General features: G+C 50.4%; 1 protein-coding gene across 4 annotated transcripts in view; it reads right to left on the bottom strand.

Moving 5' to 3' along the window:
- SYNE2 (spectrin repeat containing nuclear envelope protein 2) overlaps positions 1 to 12,865 on the bottom strand; it is a 233,425-nt gene that overhangs the window by 207,078 nt on the left and 13,482 nt on the right. For all 4 annotated transcript variants that reach the window (XM_060271444.1, XM_060271437.1, XM_060271442.1 and 1 more), the window contains exon 2: positions 8,274 to 8,393. In XM_060271444.1, the coding sequence (XP_060127427.1) occupies positions 8,274 to 8,352 (79 nt within the window). In that variant the 5' untranslated portion in view covers positions 8,353 to 8,393. The remainder of the gene's footprint in view (positions 1 to 8,273; positions 8,394 to 12,865) is intronic.

Genomic DNA, 12,865 nt, shown 5'->3' with positions numbered 1-12,865 from the left:
CTGCACAATGTCAAGCTTTTATTTAGAGTTTATTCTGATTTGGTTTGGGGGCAGTTATAGGGCACTGAGTATTCGTCCTTTTTTTTGATTGCAGGGTGTTTACAGGGTATTCGCATTATTCATTAGTTCGTCTCATGCGTTTCAATGCATCAGCCCATCACTTTCCAAATAACAAGACCAACTTTTTTTATAATAAATAAATAAAAAGGTGTGCTAGGGCAGCGTTTCTCAACCGCTGTTCCGCGGCACACTAGTGTGCCGCGAGACGCTGGCTGGTGTGCCGCGACATGCGGCAACGAGAAGGGCGATTTGCATTGTTACGTGCCTGGCGGCCGCCAATACTAAACACTGACAGACTTCCGGCGAGGCAAGATGGCGCGCGGCACGGCAGCGCGAAGCTCCTGAGAGCGACCAGCGTGCCCGTGCCGCCAGCCTAGCCTCCGAACCGCCGGAACCGCCGCCGGTACGCGGGCGCCAAGCGAGCCCGGCGGATCGACCGGGGAGCCGCTGGAGGCCACCCCCCCGGCGACCCCACCGGAGCGACACCGAAAGCGCCCGGCCAGAGGATCGACGGACCCCTGGGCCTCAAGGCCCGAGAACACTCGCCGGGGTGCGGACTCCGCGGCAGCCACGTGGGCGTCGGAATCGCCCGGCGGATCAAGCGGGGAGCCGCTAAAGCCCCCCAGCGAGCCCGCCGGACCTAACCCAAAGGAAGAGCTCCGAAGCCCGGGACCTCCCACCACGCGACGGCCCTGCCTCGTCGCCGTAGCCGTCGCCACCCCAGCCGCCCCAGGAGAAGAGGAAAAGGGGGAACCCCCCAGGTGAGGGATCACCGCATCGAGGAGCCACGTGGAGAACCGGGGCACCGGGAGCCAAGGGATGCCCCGATTCCGCTGGTGCCGTTGCTGCCGCCGAAACAACCACCCCCAAGGAGGAGTAGGGAAGAGAAGAAATGAAAAAGGGAAAGATAGGGAGGAGAGGGCCCCTCGCCACCCCCCAACCCAGGTGAGAGGGTAGGGAACCTCTCCCCCCCAGAGGGAAACCCCCGACCCCCCCCCCAACGGCCACCACACCAACACCCCCCCAGGACAAAGATAAAGAAAAAAGGAAAACAGGCAACAAAAAGCCAAAACCTGAAGAACCCTTCCGCTTCCCCATCAATATCTCCCTCCCCAGGAAAAACTTTCCTTCTCCCTCCCACCCACTACCTTATTTTGCCCTCTCCCCTTACTTTCACTGCCTTCACTTCCCCTCTGCCTCCCTCTGTGAAAATATAGATAAGTGTGTGATTGCAAGATTATAGCTCTCAACTCAACAACACCAATAATAATTCCACAATAAGGCTACCATCCCCAGTCACAATTGTTATCTCTGTTCCTACCCTTATATATAGTCAATATAGGCAGAGAGTTAAATTTTTTAATGGTGGTGTGCCTCGTGATTTTTTTCATGGAACAAGTGTGCCTTGGCCCAAAAAAGGTTGAGAAACACTGTGCTAGGGCAACCAGAGCAGCTTAATTTCCACTTAACTGCACCAACCTACAGTTCTGATATGCATAGGAATCCCTCCGGCAAAATACTGACCTTCTGGAAGTTCCTAAAGCAATCACTGCTGCTGACTGAATTCGGGACTTTTTCCTGTATCATGTGGGCTTCTAGCACTGCATGACCCTTCCCCGCTAAGAAGGCGGGAGAAGAAGGCCACAGAACAACATCCATCCTAATCTGCCACACGAAGATTTGCAATTATGCCCTCTAAGAACTGACGGAATGGAAGTAATGTTTTGTGATCTTGTTATTTCTGGAGCCGGGCCAATCTGACAACACCGCAAGATCAACAGTGTGATGTAACCTCCACTAAAAAACGAAATGAAATGAAATTATTCCGCTTTTTCACCTAGGGGCACCCACCTTCGGGAAACAATGATTTGATTGTTTTGCAAACACGCATTTCTCTTCTGCTGTGTGTTCTCATTCCCTCTCTGGGATGGAGGCTACGAGCCACCACCTGTTCAAGTGCCTGCTTCGATAGCTAACTTCTCTAAATGCCTGTCAGAATTGGCACCCGATCATGAGAATTAAATAGGTTAAGAAGGGGGAATTACGCACTGGCAATAGTGTGCAAATTGGATCAGAGCGCATGGAGAGTAAATCCCGCACAGGCTTGCTCAACCCAAGCTCACACCTGCTGCCCCCACCTCCCACCTCACTCCAAGGCTTAGTAGCCATAGGAACCGGAGGAAGGAAGGCATTTGATGTATGGGCTTATCAGTACCTACAATTCCCCAGCCGCTCACTCCCCTGGAGAACTCCTGCAGGACAGCAAAAGGTTGCGCACAACAGCTTGGATTCTAAGGCCCTGCCTACGATTATCCAGCTGGCAGGTGGGGAAAGACTTTTACCTGGGAACCTAGAGGGCGCAGACCAGGAGTGGGGAACCGTTGGCCCTCCAGCTGCTGAACTACAATTCCCATCAGCCCAAGCCTGGGCAATGGCGAAGGGTGATGCGAGTTGTAGTTCAGCAACATCTGCATGGCCAACGGGTGACCACACCTGGCACAGACATTAGTCTTAAGCCTATCTGGCGCCGTGGTGCAAGGATCTCTCCGGCGCCCCCCCACGCCCACCTTTCCCTCCGGACAAGCTGGACAGGGCTGGGGGGGTCTTTCCCTCTCGCGGCCCCTCTCTCTCCCTTTGGGGGACCCCTCTCCTCCCTCCCCTCGCCCCTCCTTCCACCCCGGGGTCTTCAATGATGCACGGCTCGGTTGCCAGGGAACCGGCTGCGGAGGGAGGGGGCGGCCGTGATTCCCCAAAGAGAAGGAGAGCGCAGAGATAAAAAGGGCTCTCCGTGGCTTCTCCCACCCCAAAGCACGCCTCTGCCTCCGGGCCCGGAGACGGAAGGGTCCCGCAGAGCTCATGTAGCCCACCAAGCGGGTCCCCGTCCGTCCCCCTATCCTGACTTGAGCTCCTTCCCGGCCGCCCCGCACCCTCCTCCAGTCCTGTGCAGTGGCAGGAAAGAACTGGAGAATCGCTCCGGCCACCAACTGCAGCGCTGAGAGGAGAGGCGGCCGTCGGGGATTGCGCCCGCCTCCCAGGCGGGGCACGCACACCAGCCGGAGAGGGACGGGCAGAGGGAGGGAGGGAGGGCTGATCGCTGTGCGCCCGGCTCGCCGATTGCCTCCTCCTGCCTCCCCCCTTGCGGTGGGCAGGCTGCCGCCCCTACCAAGCCGTGGCCCCCAGACCTCTTCCCTGGCGCCCTCCAGCGCCGTGGTTCCCTGCGCCACTAGCCTCTATGGCTAAGACACCTCTGGCATTAGTGATCTGGACAAGTCAAGGATCTGGTTCAACGTAAGGCAGCTTTCTGGCTATGCTTTTGTTCCACCTAGCCTGAGAAGCAAGGCTGAGAGACCCAGGTCCTGCTATGCAAGGGAAAGTGTCATGTCTGCTTTGCTCCACCCACTTTTGCTGCCAGCCCCGCCCACCGATGGCATGCAGCCTCAGAAGGCCGCACGTAGAATCGTAGAGTCGGAAGGGACCACGAAAGCCATCCAGCCCAGCCCCCTGCAAGGCAGGAATGTTTTGTAGAACGCAGGGCTCGAACCCGTGACCCCAAGAGTCGTCGCCTCACGCTCTACCGACTGAACTATTAGGCATGAGAGGATGCACCTCGAACCCAAGAAAGGTTCCTCACCGCCCGCCCCCCATGCTGGAAACCAGAAAAAATTGGGTTGAGAGCCTGAAAAGGCTCGTTGAGAAGAGTTGACAGAAGAAGGCACTTCCACAGGTGCAGTAGGAGAAAATGAAGTCTCCCAGGAGGTAGAGCGTGAGACTCTCCATTTCAGGGTCATGGGTTCGAGTCCTGCCATCTGGGCAAAAAAGATTCCTGCATTGCAGGAGGCTGGACTAGATGACCCAAGTGGTCCCTTCAAACTGTACGATGCTATGATTCTATATAATCTAGAGCAGGGGAGAGAAGCCTCAAGCCTTCTCAGCTTCTCTATGGACTCTGAACTATTCTCAAGCCTCCACAACTCTCCTTGCCACCTTCCTTGACTGTTCTTGCCTGGTTGAAATAGGAACATAGGAAGCTACTTTATGGGCCAGACCATTAGTCCGTCTAGCTCAGTATTGCCTACACTGACCGGAAGCAGCTCTCCAGAGTTTTAGGCAGCAGTCTTTCCCAGCCCTACCTGGAGATGCTGGGGATTGAACCTGAGACCTTCTGCACGCAAGGCAGATGCCCTTGTCCTGTGTCTTTGAACTCTGATAATACCTCTTGTTTGCAGAGGTGGGAGATTGCCCAGGGGGGGGGGGTATGCAGAAACTAGCATGCTGTGCAAATGTCAAATTTGCATCCATTGCTATGCCCACTTGTGCCTCGCCCTCTGGCAAGCGGCCCAAAAGTTTCTCAGGAGGCAATGTGGCCCTCGAAGTGAGAATAGTTCCATGGTCTGTTGGAGACTTTGCCTCCTTCACTTAGGAGTACCCATCACTGGGGAAGTAAAACTTTGTGTGTGTGTGTGTGTCCACTTTAGTCACGAGTTCACATGAGAATCCCACCCCCCAGCAAATCCTTTCACCTAGACACCTAGCCTGCCAGGGTTGCAAGTGAACTGCCTACTTTTCTACCTGCAGGGATTTCCGTTGCTGTGTTGATTTGCAAGAGGATGAGGCCACAGAATCATTTCTGTTCGGTATTTATTTATTTTGCATTCCTCAAGCTGGTTGCATAGCAGCTCAGGAGAATTCACAAACATGCTGTGATTCACTATGGAATTTGTTACCTTTTCCCCCATCCCTGAGACTTATCTCTCCATTTCTGTTGAAAGAGGAGGGTGCGGTACCCTTTGTTGGCAAAGGAGCCACACCTGAAACTATTTCCCTTTCTTGAAAAGGAAAGGAAAATCTGGTATTTAAACAACGGTGGAGCTGCTACACCAGAGCAAACAGGTTCGGGGATTGCTGTTATTTGTACAGGGATTTGTGCTATCATCCTGGCCATAGAGTTTGATGTTTGGCCTTGGCTTAGATGAACATGAGTGTGCAGGAAGTTTTAAGTGTTTAAAGAAAATCAATGCCAGAGAGAATAAAAACCGACCTATTCCCACCCTTTCAAAAACAGACAGAGCATAAAACTCCCATCACTCAACAATATTGTAATAGAAACCCATGGATAAAGTATACTGGTCCTCCATGCTATTCCCCAAGCAGTAGAACATTATCTTATGTCTCAGATTTTCCTCAAGGTGCCAATCAAGGCAGAAAATACAGGTGCTAGATGGGCGAAGCGTGGTGCAGTGGTTGGGACGTTGGACTAAGACCTTGGGAGACCAGGGTTCAAATCCCCACTCAGGCACAAAGCTTGCTGGGTGACCTTGGGCAAGCCAGTCTCTCGGCCTAGCCCTACCTCACAGGGCTGTTGTGAGGATAAAATGGAGAAGGGAAAGAACCACATGCGCCACCTTGGAGGAAAGGTGGGATATAAACATAATAATAAATACAGTCGTACCTTGGCTTTTGAACAGCTTAGTTCCCGAACGTTTTGGCTCCCGAACGCCGCAAACCTGGAAGTGACTGTTCCAGTTTGAGAACAATTTTTGGAAGCTGAATAGCCGACGGGGGCTTCCGCAGCTTCTGATTGGCTGCAGGAGCTTCCTGCAGCCAATCAGAAGCCGTGATTTGGTTTCTGAGCGCTTTGGAAGTCGAATAGACTTCCGGAATGGATTCCGTTCGACTTCCAAGGTACGACTGTAGTCTGAAATGCTTCCTAACTGAAATGCATTAAGGGGAGCGAGGCTGCAGGGTCGATCTCTGTAAGGGACAGCTGCAAATTCCTTCATTGCAAGGGGATAGACCACATGATCCTTAATGTCCCTTATGAATCTATGAGATATCGATCTATGGGTGTAGCCACTGCCTATCCAAGAACAGTGGTACCTCGCTAGACGAATGCCCTGCTAGACGAATTTTTCGCTAGACGAATGGGTTTTGCGATCGGAGGTCGCCTCGCAAGACAAATTCGTTTTGTGAAAAATTCATCTAGCAAATTGCGGTTTCCCATAGGAATGCATTGAAATTCAATAAATGCGTTCCAATTGGCAAAAAAACAAAAACAAAAAAACAACAACAATGCATTCCTATGGGATTCGCAAGACGAATTTTTTGCAAAACGAATTGACTCACAAAATGAATTAAATTCGTCTTGCGAGGCACCACTGTACTGGATTATGCAGCCTAATAGACTAACAACACAAAACAGCTTCATCTGTTTGTACAACTTTGGGGAGAAATGGTGGTTGTTGCTCAGTTAATGTTTACATGCGCATGAAGCTTCAGCTTCAATCCAGCTCCGATCCCAAGCCCCCTGGGTAGCATCAGCATGGATGCGCATAGACACTGGTCTTCATAATGATACACTTTTCTGTTTTGGGGGACCTTTTCCCGCCACCGTTGCTGCAGGGGAGAAATCTGAAACGCACAGTTCCCAGGACCGTGCTTTGCATCTCGTTGGCTCTACCTGAGAATCCCAAGGGTGGGACAACACTAAGGTTCTGCAACTTCAGAATTAAATCACAAGCATTCCAGAGCATCAAAATTTCCAGTGCCCTTTTCTGAGCTAAACAGGCGTCATGTCCCTCCAGGCAAAGAGGGTGCTGGGGCTTTTCGTTCAAACAAGGTAAAAAAGAGAGAGCGAGAAAGAGCGTTTGGGAAGATGGGTTGGCAGACAAGAGCTTGTTTTGATTGGTAGCAAGGAGCAACAGCGACTGAGGTTGCAACACGGCCTGAGCAAAGCCGTTCCCTTGACAGTGGCTTACAGCAACAATGGAATCTTGCAAAGGAAAACATGGAGTAGTGATAAAATCTGGTCCTCCAAAATTCAACAGTCATGAGCTCTGGGAGACCTCTTGTGTTTTACAAGCACGCTTGAAAAATCTCTCAAGCAATTGTTACCGGAGCTGGCGGGCCAAGCAGAATGAAACTAAGCAGATGTCTATGTTAGCATTGCCAGCTGACCATCAATAATGCCCTGGACAGCTCTTGGATTTTTAATAGCCGCCTGATCTATTATTACCTTTGTTGTGCAGATGGATGGCTCAGAGTGAGACATAAAATCATAGAATTGCAGAGTTGGAAGGGACCCTGTGGATCATCTAGTCCAACCCCCTGCAATTCAGGAATATGCCACTGCCCCATATGGGGATCGAACCTGCGACCTTGGTATTATCAGCATCACGCTCTAACCAACTGAGCTATACCTGTTGTGTCAAAAGACTAACCCAGTGAATTCAGTGAGATTCTGAACCAGGGACTTTTCTACTCATGGTTCGTTCACTTGAGTACTGAATTACATTAATTCTACGAGTCTAGTTTTTACTTATCCTCTTTTGATCCCACCCTTCCCCCAAGGAGCCCAGGGCAGTGTGACTGGTTCTTTACCCCCTTCTCACTCACAGGCACTTTATTCTCACAACAACCCTGTCAGGTAGGCCAGGCTGAGAGAATGTGCATAATCCAAAATCACACCAGTGAGCTTCAAAGCTGAGTGGGGGGTTGAACTTGGCTCTGCTCCTAGTCCTAGTGGCACTCTAAAGAGATTTCAAAGGGATTTTTTAATTATTTTTTTTTTAAAAGCACAGATATTCTCTAGGGGGGGGATCCATTCCCTGAAAGATGACAAATGAAGGGCCTAAAACAATAAGTATCTGGATTGCATAGGAAGCTGCCTTATAACTAACCAGGCTGTGTATAAACTATGCCTTTCGAGCACATTCAATGCACATTATTTCCCTCAAAGAATTCTGGGAACTGCAGCTGGCTCCTAATAGAGTTGCAATTCCCAGCAATCCTTAAACTACAGTCCTCGGAATTCTTTGAGGGGAATAATGTGCTTCAAATGCACTGAAAAGCTACAATGCCCATACATCAATCTAGCTCAGCACTGTCTACACAGACTGGCAGCAACCTCTCCAGAACTCAAGACAAGGGTCTCTCCCAGCCCTACTTGGTGTTGCCAGGATTGAACCTGGAACCACCTTCACACAAAGCAGTTTTCTCAACTGCTGAGCTATGGCCCCCCAATACCAGTTTCAGTGGAACAGAAGCAAGAGATTTCTGCTCGTGTGATTTCTGGAGGTGCCTTGTTGGCTCCTGAACATAGCAGGGTGCTTGCAGGAGACGGACCGTCAGCCCGGTCCAACAGAGATGCTCTTGTGTCCTGATGATGCTATGGCTGCAGATGTTCCCCTTACCAAACCTCGCACGGAAGAACTTACCTTGCAGTGAATACTGGAGATCGTCGAAGTCTGTGGAAGACTGCTCTTCGTCACCTGGCGGGATTTGAGGAGATGCCATTCTCTCAAGCCCTGGGATCAGTGCGCATTCCAGCTGCCAAACTGGGGGGGGGGGGGGGGAATTTGGGGAAGAGGGAGGAAACAGAAAAGAAAGTTAGTAGATAGGCACCTTAGGATTTCACCTTCAGAAAAGACAGCTTGTCTTAACACACATCATGCTTGCTTCTGTTTTTCAAGGTTTTCTCAGATTATCTGGATCAAGACTACGCCTTCTTTTTGAATCGTAAAGCAGCTAAAGCTATTCTTCTGGGTCCTGTCCATGCCTATTTCTAACAGCTGGCTAACCTCCAGGTCTGGAAATCCCATTGCTGGAATATGCAGGAAAACAGATCTGGATTCAAAGATTTGCGGTGTTGATTTGCAAGGGATGCAAAAGATTTGAAAGGCTGATGGTGTCTCCTGGGTACTTAAGAGGCTCTGTGTTCCTGTCTACCCTCAGGGATCCTGCTTTTCTTCTGCATCTCCCCCCCCCCCAAAAAAAACCCCAACCACCGCCTCTCATTAAATCTTTCCCTTTGCAAAGTTCTTTTCTTGCTCAGCAATTATTGTAGCGGGTTGGAAGCAAAAGTCGCTGAGCCCACAGAAGATTAAAACGCAACTAAGAAAGTGATGTTGCCCTGACACACACCGAGCACCATTGTTCTGGCTCTATCTGTATCTTAGCTACCACAGTGTACCCCTGCAAGTTCCAAACGCAACAGAGTTTGTTTTTTCAGCCCTGAACCACGGCCACCCTCTCTTCTGCAAAGGCACCCTCATCAATCATGCGCAACCTCCGTGTCTTCTAAATGTATGTAAAAGGTTCATGCACGTGACGGCAATAGGTCTGCTCAGCTGGATGATGAAACTTTATATATCGTGCATATATGTGCACACGAAAACACACACTGGGGGGAAAGGGAATGAGAGCCAAAGAAATCTGACCTTCACCCAACACACACAAAAGGTAATAAATTTATGGCCCTCCCCATCGTGGGAGATACCCAGCTCACAGTGTGCTGTTATTTTATAAGTGATTGCTTCAGATCTAAATTCCTGGTGCCTTGAGAAATGTACCCCTTTACTTCCATTTACTCAGTCCCATGACAGGCTTTCCACTGGTCCCATCACCTCCTGGCAAATAGAAGGGGAAGAAATGGAGGCAGTGAGAGATTTTACTTTCCTGGGCTCCTTGATCACTGCAGATGGTGACAGCAGTCACAAAATTAAAAGACGCCTGCTTCTTGGGAGAAAAGCAATGACAAACCTAGACAGCATCTTAAAAAGCAGAGACATCACCTTGTCAAGAAAGGTCCGTATAGTTAAAGCTATGGTTTTCCCAGTAGTGATGTATGGAAGTGAGAGCTGGACCATAAAGAAGCCTGATCGTCAAAGAATTGATGCTTTTGAATTGTGGTGCTGGAGGAGACTCTTGAGAGTCCCATGGACTGCAAGAAGATCAAACCTATCCATTCTGAAGGAAATCAGCCCCGAGTGCTCACTGGAAGGACAGGTCCTGAAGCTGAGGCTACAAAACTTTGGCCACCTCATGAGAAGAGAAGACTCCCTGGAAAAGACCCTGATGTTGGGAAAGATGGAGGGCACAAGGAGAAGGGGACGACAGAGGACGAGATGGTTGGACAGTGTTCTGGAAGCTACGAACATGAGTTTGACCAAACTGCGGGAGGCAGTGGAGGACAGGAGTGACCAAACTGCGGGAGACAGTGGAAGACTAAACAACAACAACATCAACAACAACAACAACAACAACAACAACATGACAGGCTTTAAAAACGCCTCCAGACAAAGACATGATTTCGTCCACTTATGACTGTAATTGCTGTTCGACAGTGGAATGGTCTCCCTCGGGAGCTTGTGGTCTCTCCTTCCTTGGAAGTTTTAAAGCAGAGGTTGGATGACCATCTGCCACGGGTGCTTTAGCTGAGATTCATGCTTTGCAAGGGGGATTGGACTAGATGACTCTTGGGGTCCCTTCCGGCTCTATGATTCTACGTTTAAAAAAGCAGCGGTGCAATCCACAGTTGACTGACAGGACTCCTTGCTTCAGGATGTTCTAATGTAAAAATGAAGAGACAGGAGGAATACGTGGTAGGCAGACCTGTCAGTAGAAACATAGCTTGGTGCAGGCGAAGGATAAACCTCTAATACACTCTGCATTCAAGGAACAGAGGCTGAGAGATGGTGAAATGCAACGGCCTGGCCGGAATGTAATACTGGGGTTGTGGTAGGCACCTTGGAGATGCAGCCCCTTGGTGTAATTTAATGTAAGTCCTCAGTCTAATTTGAAAATCCTTCTGCATGTGGTCAGCTCACATCTCCGGCCACAGCAACCAGACTCTCCCCAGGCAGGCAAAGAGAGAGAGAGAAACGAAGGTGGAAGAAAGAGAGCGCAATGGCCTTATTTGCTCTGGTGCTGGCTCCGCCACGAATGTCTTCCACACCCCCAATCACCATGCAGCCCTCAACAGATAAGCCCTGAGGGAATGTAGCCCCTGACAGAAAAAAAGGTTGTCCAGCCCTGGTGAACCTTAGGTTCACATTCTCTCTCCTTCTCTTCTGTCACAACTGAGATGAGACAACTGAAAGTTTTCAACTAACCAAGGTTACTTTCAGTCAAAACTAGCTTGTTTCCCTTCACTATAGTTAGGACTAGCCACAGTTTGTCTGGGTTCAGACGTAAGAACCATGGCTAGCCCTAAATACAGTGGTACTTCGGTTTAAGTACACAATTGGTTCCAGAAGTCCGTACTTAAACCTGAAGTGAACTTTCCCATTGAAAGTAATAGAAAGTGGGTTAATCCATTCCAGACGGGTCTGCGGAGTACTTAAACCGAAAGTACTCAAACCGAAGCGTACTTAAACCGAGGTGTGACTGTACAGTGTAGAGGAAAAAGGCAGTTTCAAACCATAAGATTATGACCCTGGCTTTCCTCCCTAAACCCATAGTTAAGACTAGCCAGCCATGGTTGTCAGTTCTGATGAAACAAGTAACTACAGTTAATTGAAAACAATAAAAAGGTATTCCTTATACTAGTGAGTCTCCTTCGATGGGATGGAGAGCCATCTCAAGGAAGCAGTGTACTGGCCCATAGTTCCTGAAAGAAGAGCAACTTAAAACTCAGAGGTTGTGGACTGGAGAGAATTGGCAGCTTCCTTCATGCTTAGACCTCTCTATTTAAGCAAAAGGAACATTCCTAGCAACGCACTGTTAAAAATCAGGACAGAAGCAGATTTTGGGAAACTTCCTGGGCAGATGTGGGAGGGCTTCATACTACTGGCTTCCAGTTTTATTATAATACTGAACAGAGAGCTGGCCTGTTTTATTTTTGGACACACTGGAAGGCGGGAATATCAAGTTGCTGCCAGCAATTCTTATGCAAAAGCATTTCCCCCCTATTCCATAGCTGTCAACCCTCCCTCCTTTTTTGCGGGAAACTCCCTTATTCCAAGCCACAGCTGTCAGCCTTCCCTTTTTTTGCTGGAAATTCCCTTATTCCAGCGCCGTTTCCCACTGCTATCCTGGATTGTTAATATATACCGCAGAGTCAGTCCCCGGGACAGGTGAGGCTGCTGCTGATCCCATATTTTCAAATCCAAAAGGTGACAGCTATGCCCTATTCAGTTATAAACTTGGGAGCAATGTGAGTGCACAGAAGATTGTACTACATGATCCTACTGCCTACAATCCCTGCCTACAAAGGAGAGGGCATGTATCAATGTCAGGGCCATCTTAAGCATGCCTGGCGCCCTGGAGCGATGGATCCCTCCGGCCCCCCACCCCGTTTCCCAGCGTGGCAGGCGGGTGCAGCGCGGCAGCCGCCTGGAGGGCCGCCGCCCTGCGCCATCCAGCCTGGATGTAGGGCTGGCCCTGGACCAGGGGGCGCTGCCCGCCCCCTGTTGCGATGCCCCTGCGCATGGCGGAGGCGGCCACAGGCCCACGCGCCTCCGGAGAGTGGCCTGAACAGCTGAGAGGCGCACCTAGGGCTGCATCCGGCGCGCCTCTCAGCGGCGCAGCGGCGCCCCTGGTGGCCTGGCGCCCTGGTTCCCCGTGCCACCGGACCCGGGCCTAGAGACGGCCCTGGTCAATGTTCTGCTATTAATAATAATAATAATCTGATCCTAAACCTCTGCTGTCTTGCAGGACTAAAGCCTCAGGACTAAAACATACATCATGGAGGTGGAGTCCCGAAGATGGTTGGGTGGCAACTTGTACACCTCCTTCCATCAACTCCTGCAGCCAAGCTGGTGCCAAAGGTCGTGCTCTGCTTTCCTTTGGACCACATCAGCGAGGTGAAGAGGAGCATCTTGTCATCTGGGCAGCCCGGGACATCCTAAACAGGTTTGCACCCTGGGGAGGTCACTTCAGTGCTGCTAATGCAGCAGTTTGCCTTCACCCCGGGATGCACACTCCATTGTTTCTCGCGACAGATGGATGCCAACAAAATTGGCCATCCTACACCGCATGGAGAGGCTAGCAGAGCCTGAGACTCCCTGCCCCTGCAGTAGTTTGTGCT

This window comes from Zootoca vivipara, chromosome 1, assembly GCF_963506605.1.
Source record: "Zootoca vivipara chromosome 1, rZooViv1.1, whole genome shotgun sequence".
NCBI classification, from domain to species: Eukaryota; Metazoa; Chordata; class Lepidosauria; order Squamata; family Lacertidae; genus Zootoca; species Zootoca vivipara.
This window is presented reverse-complemented; position numbering and strand designations above follow the sequence as displayed.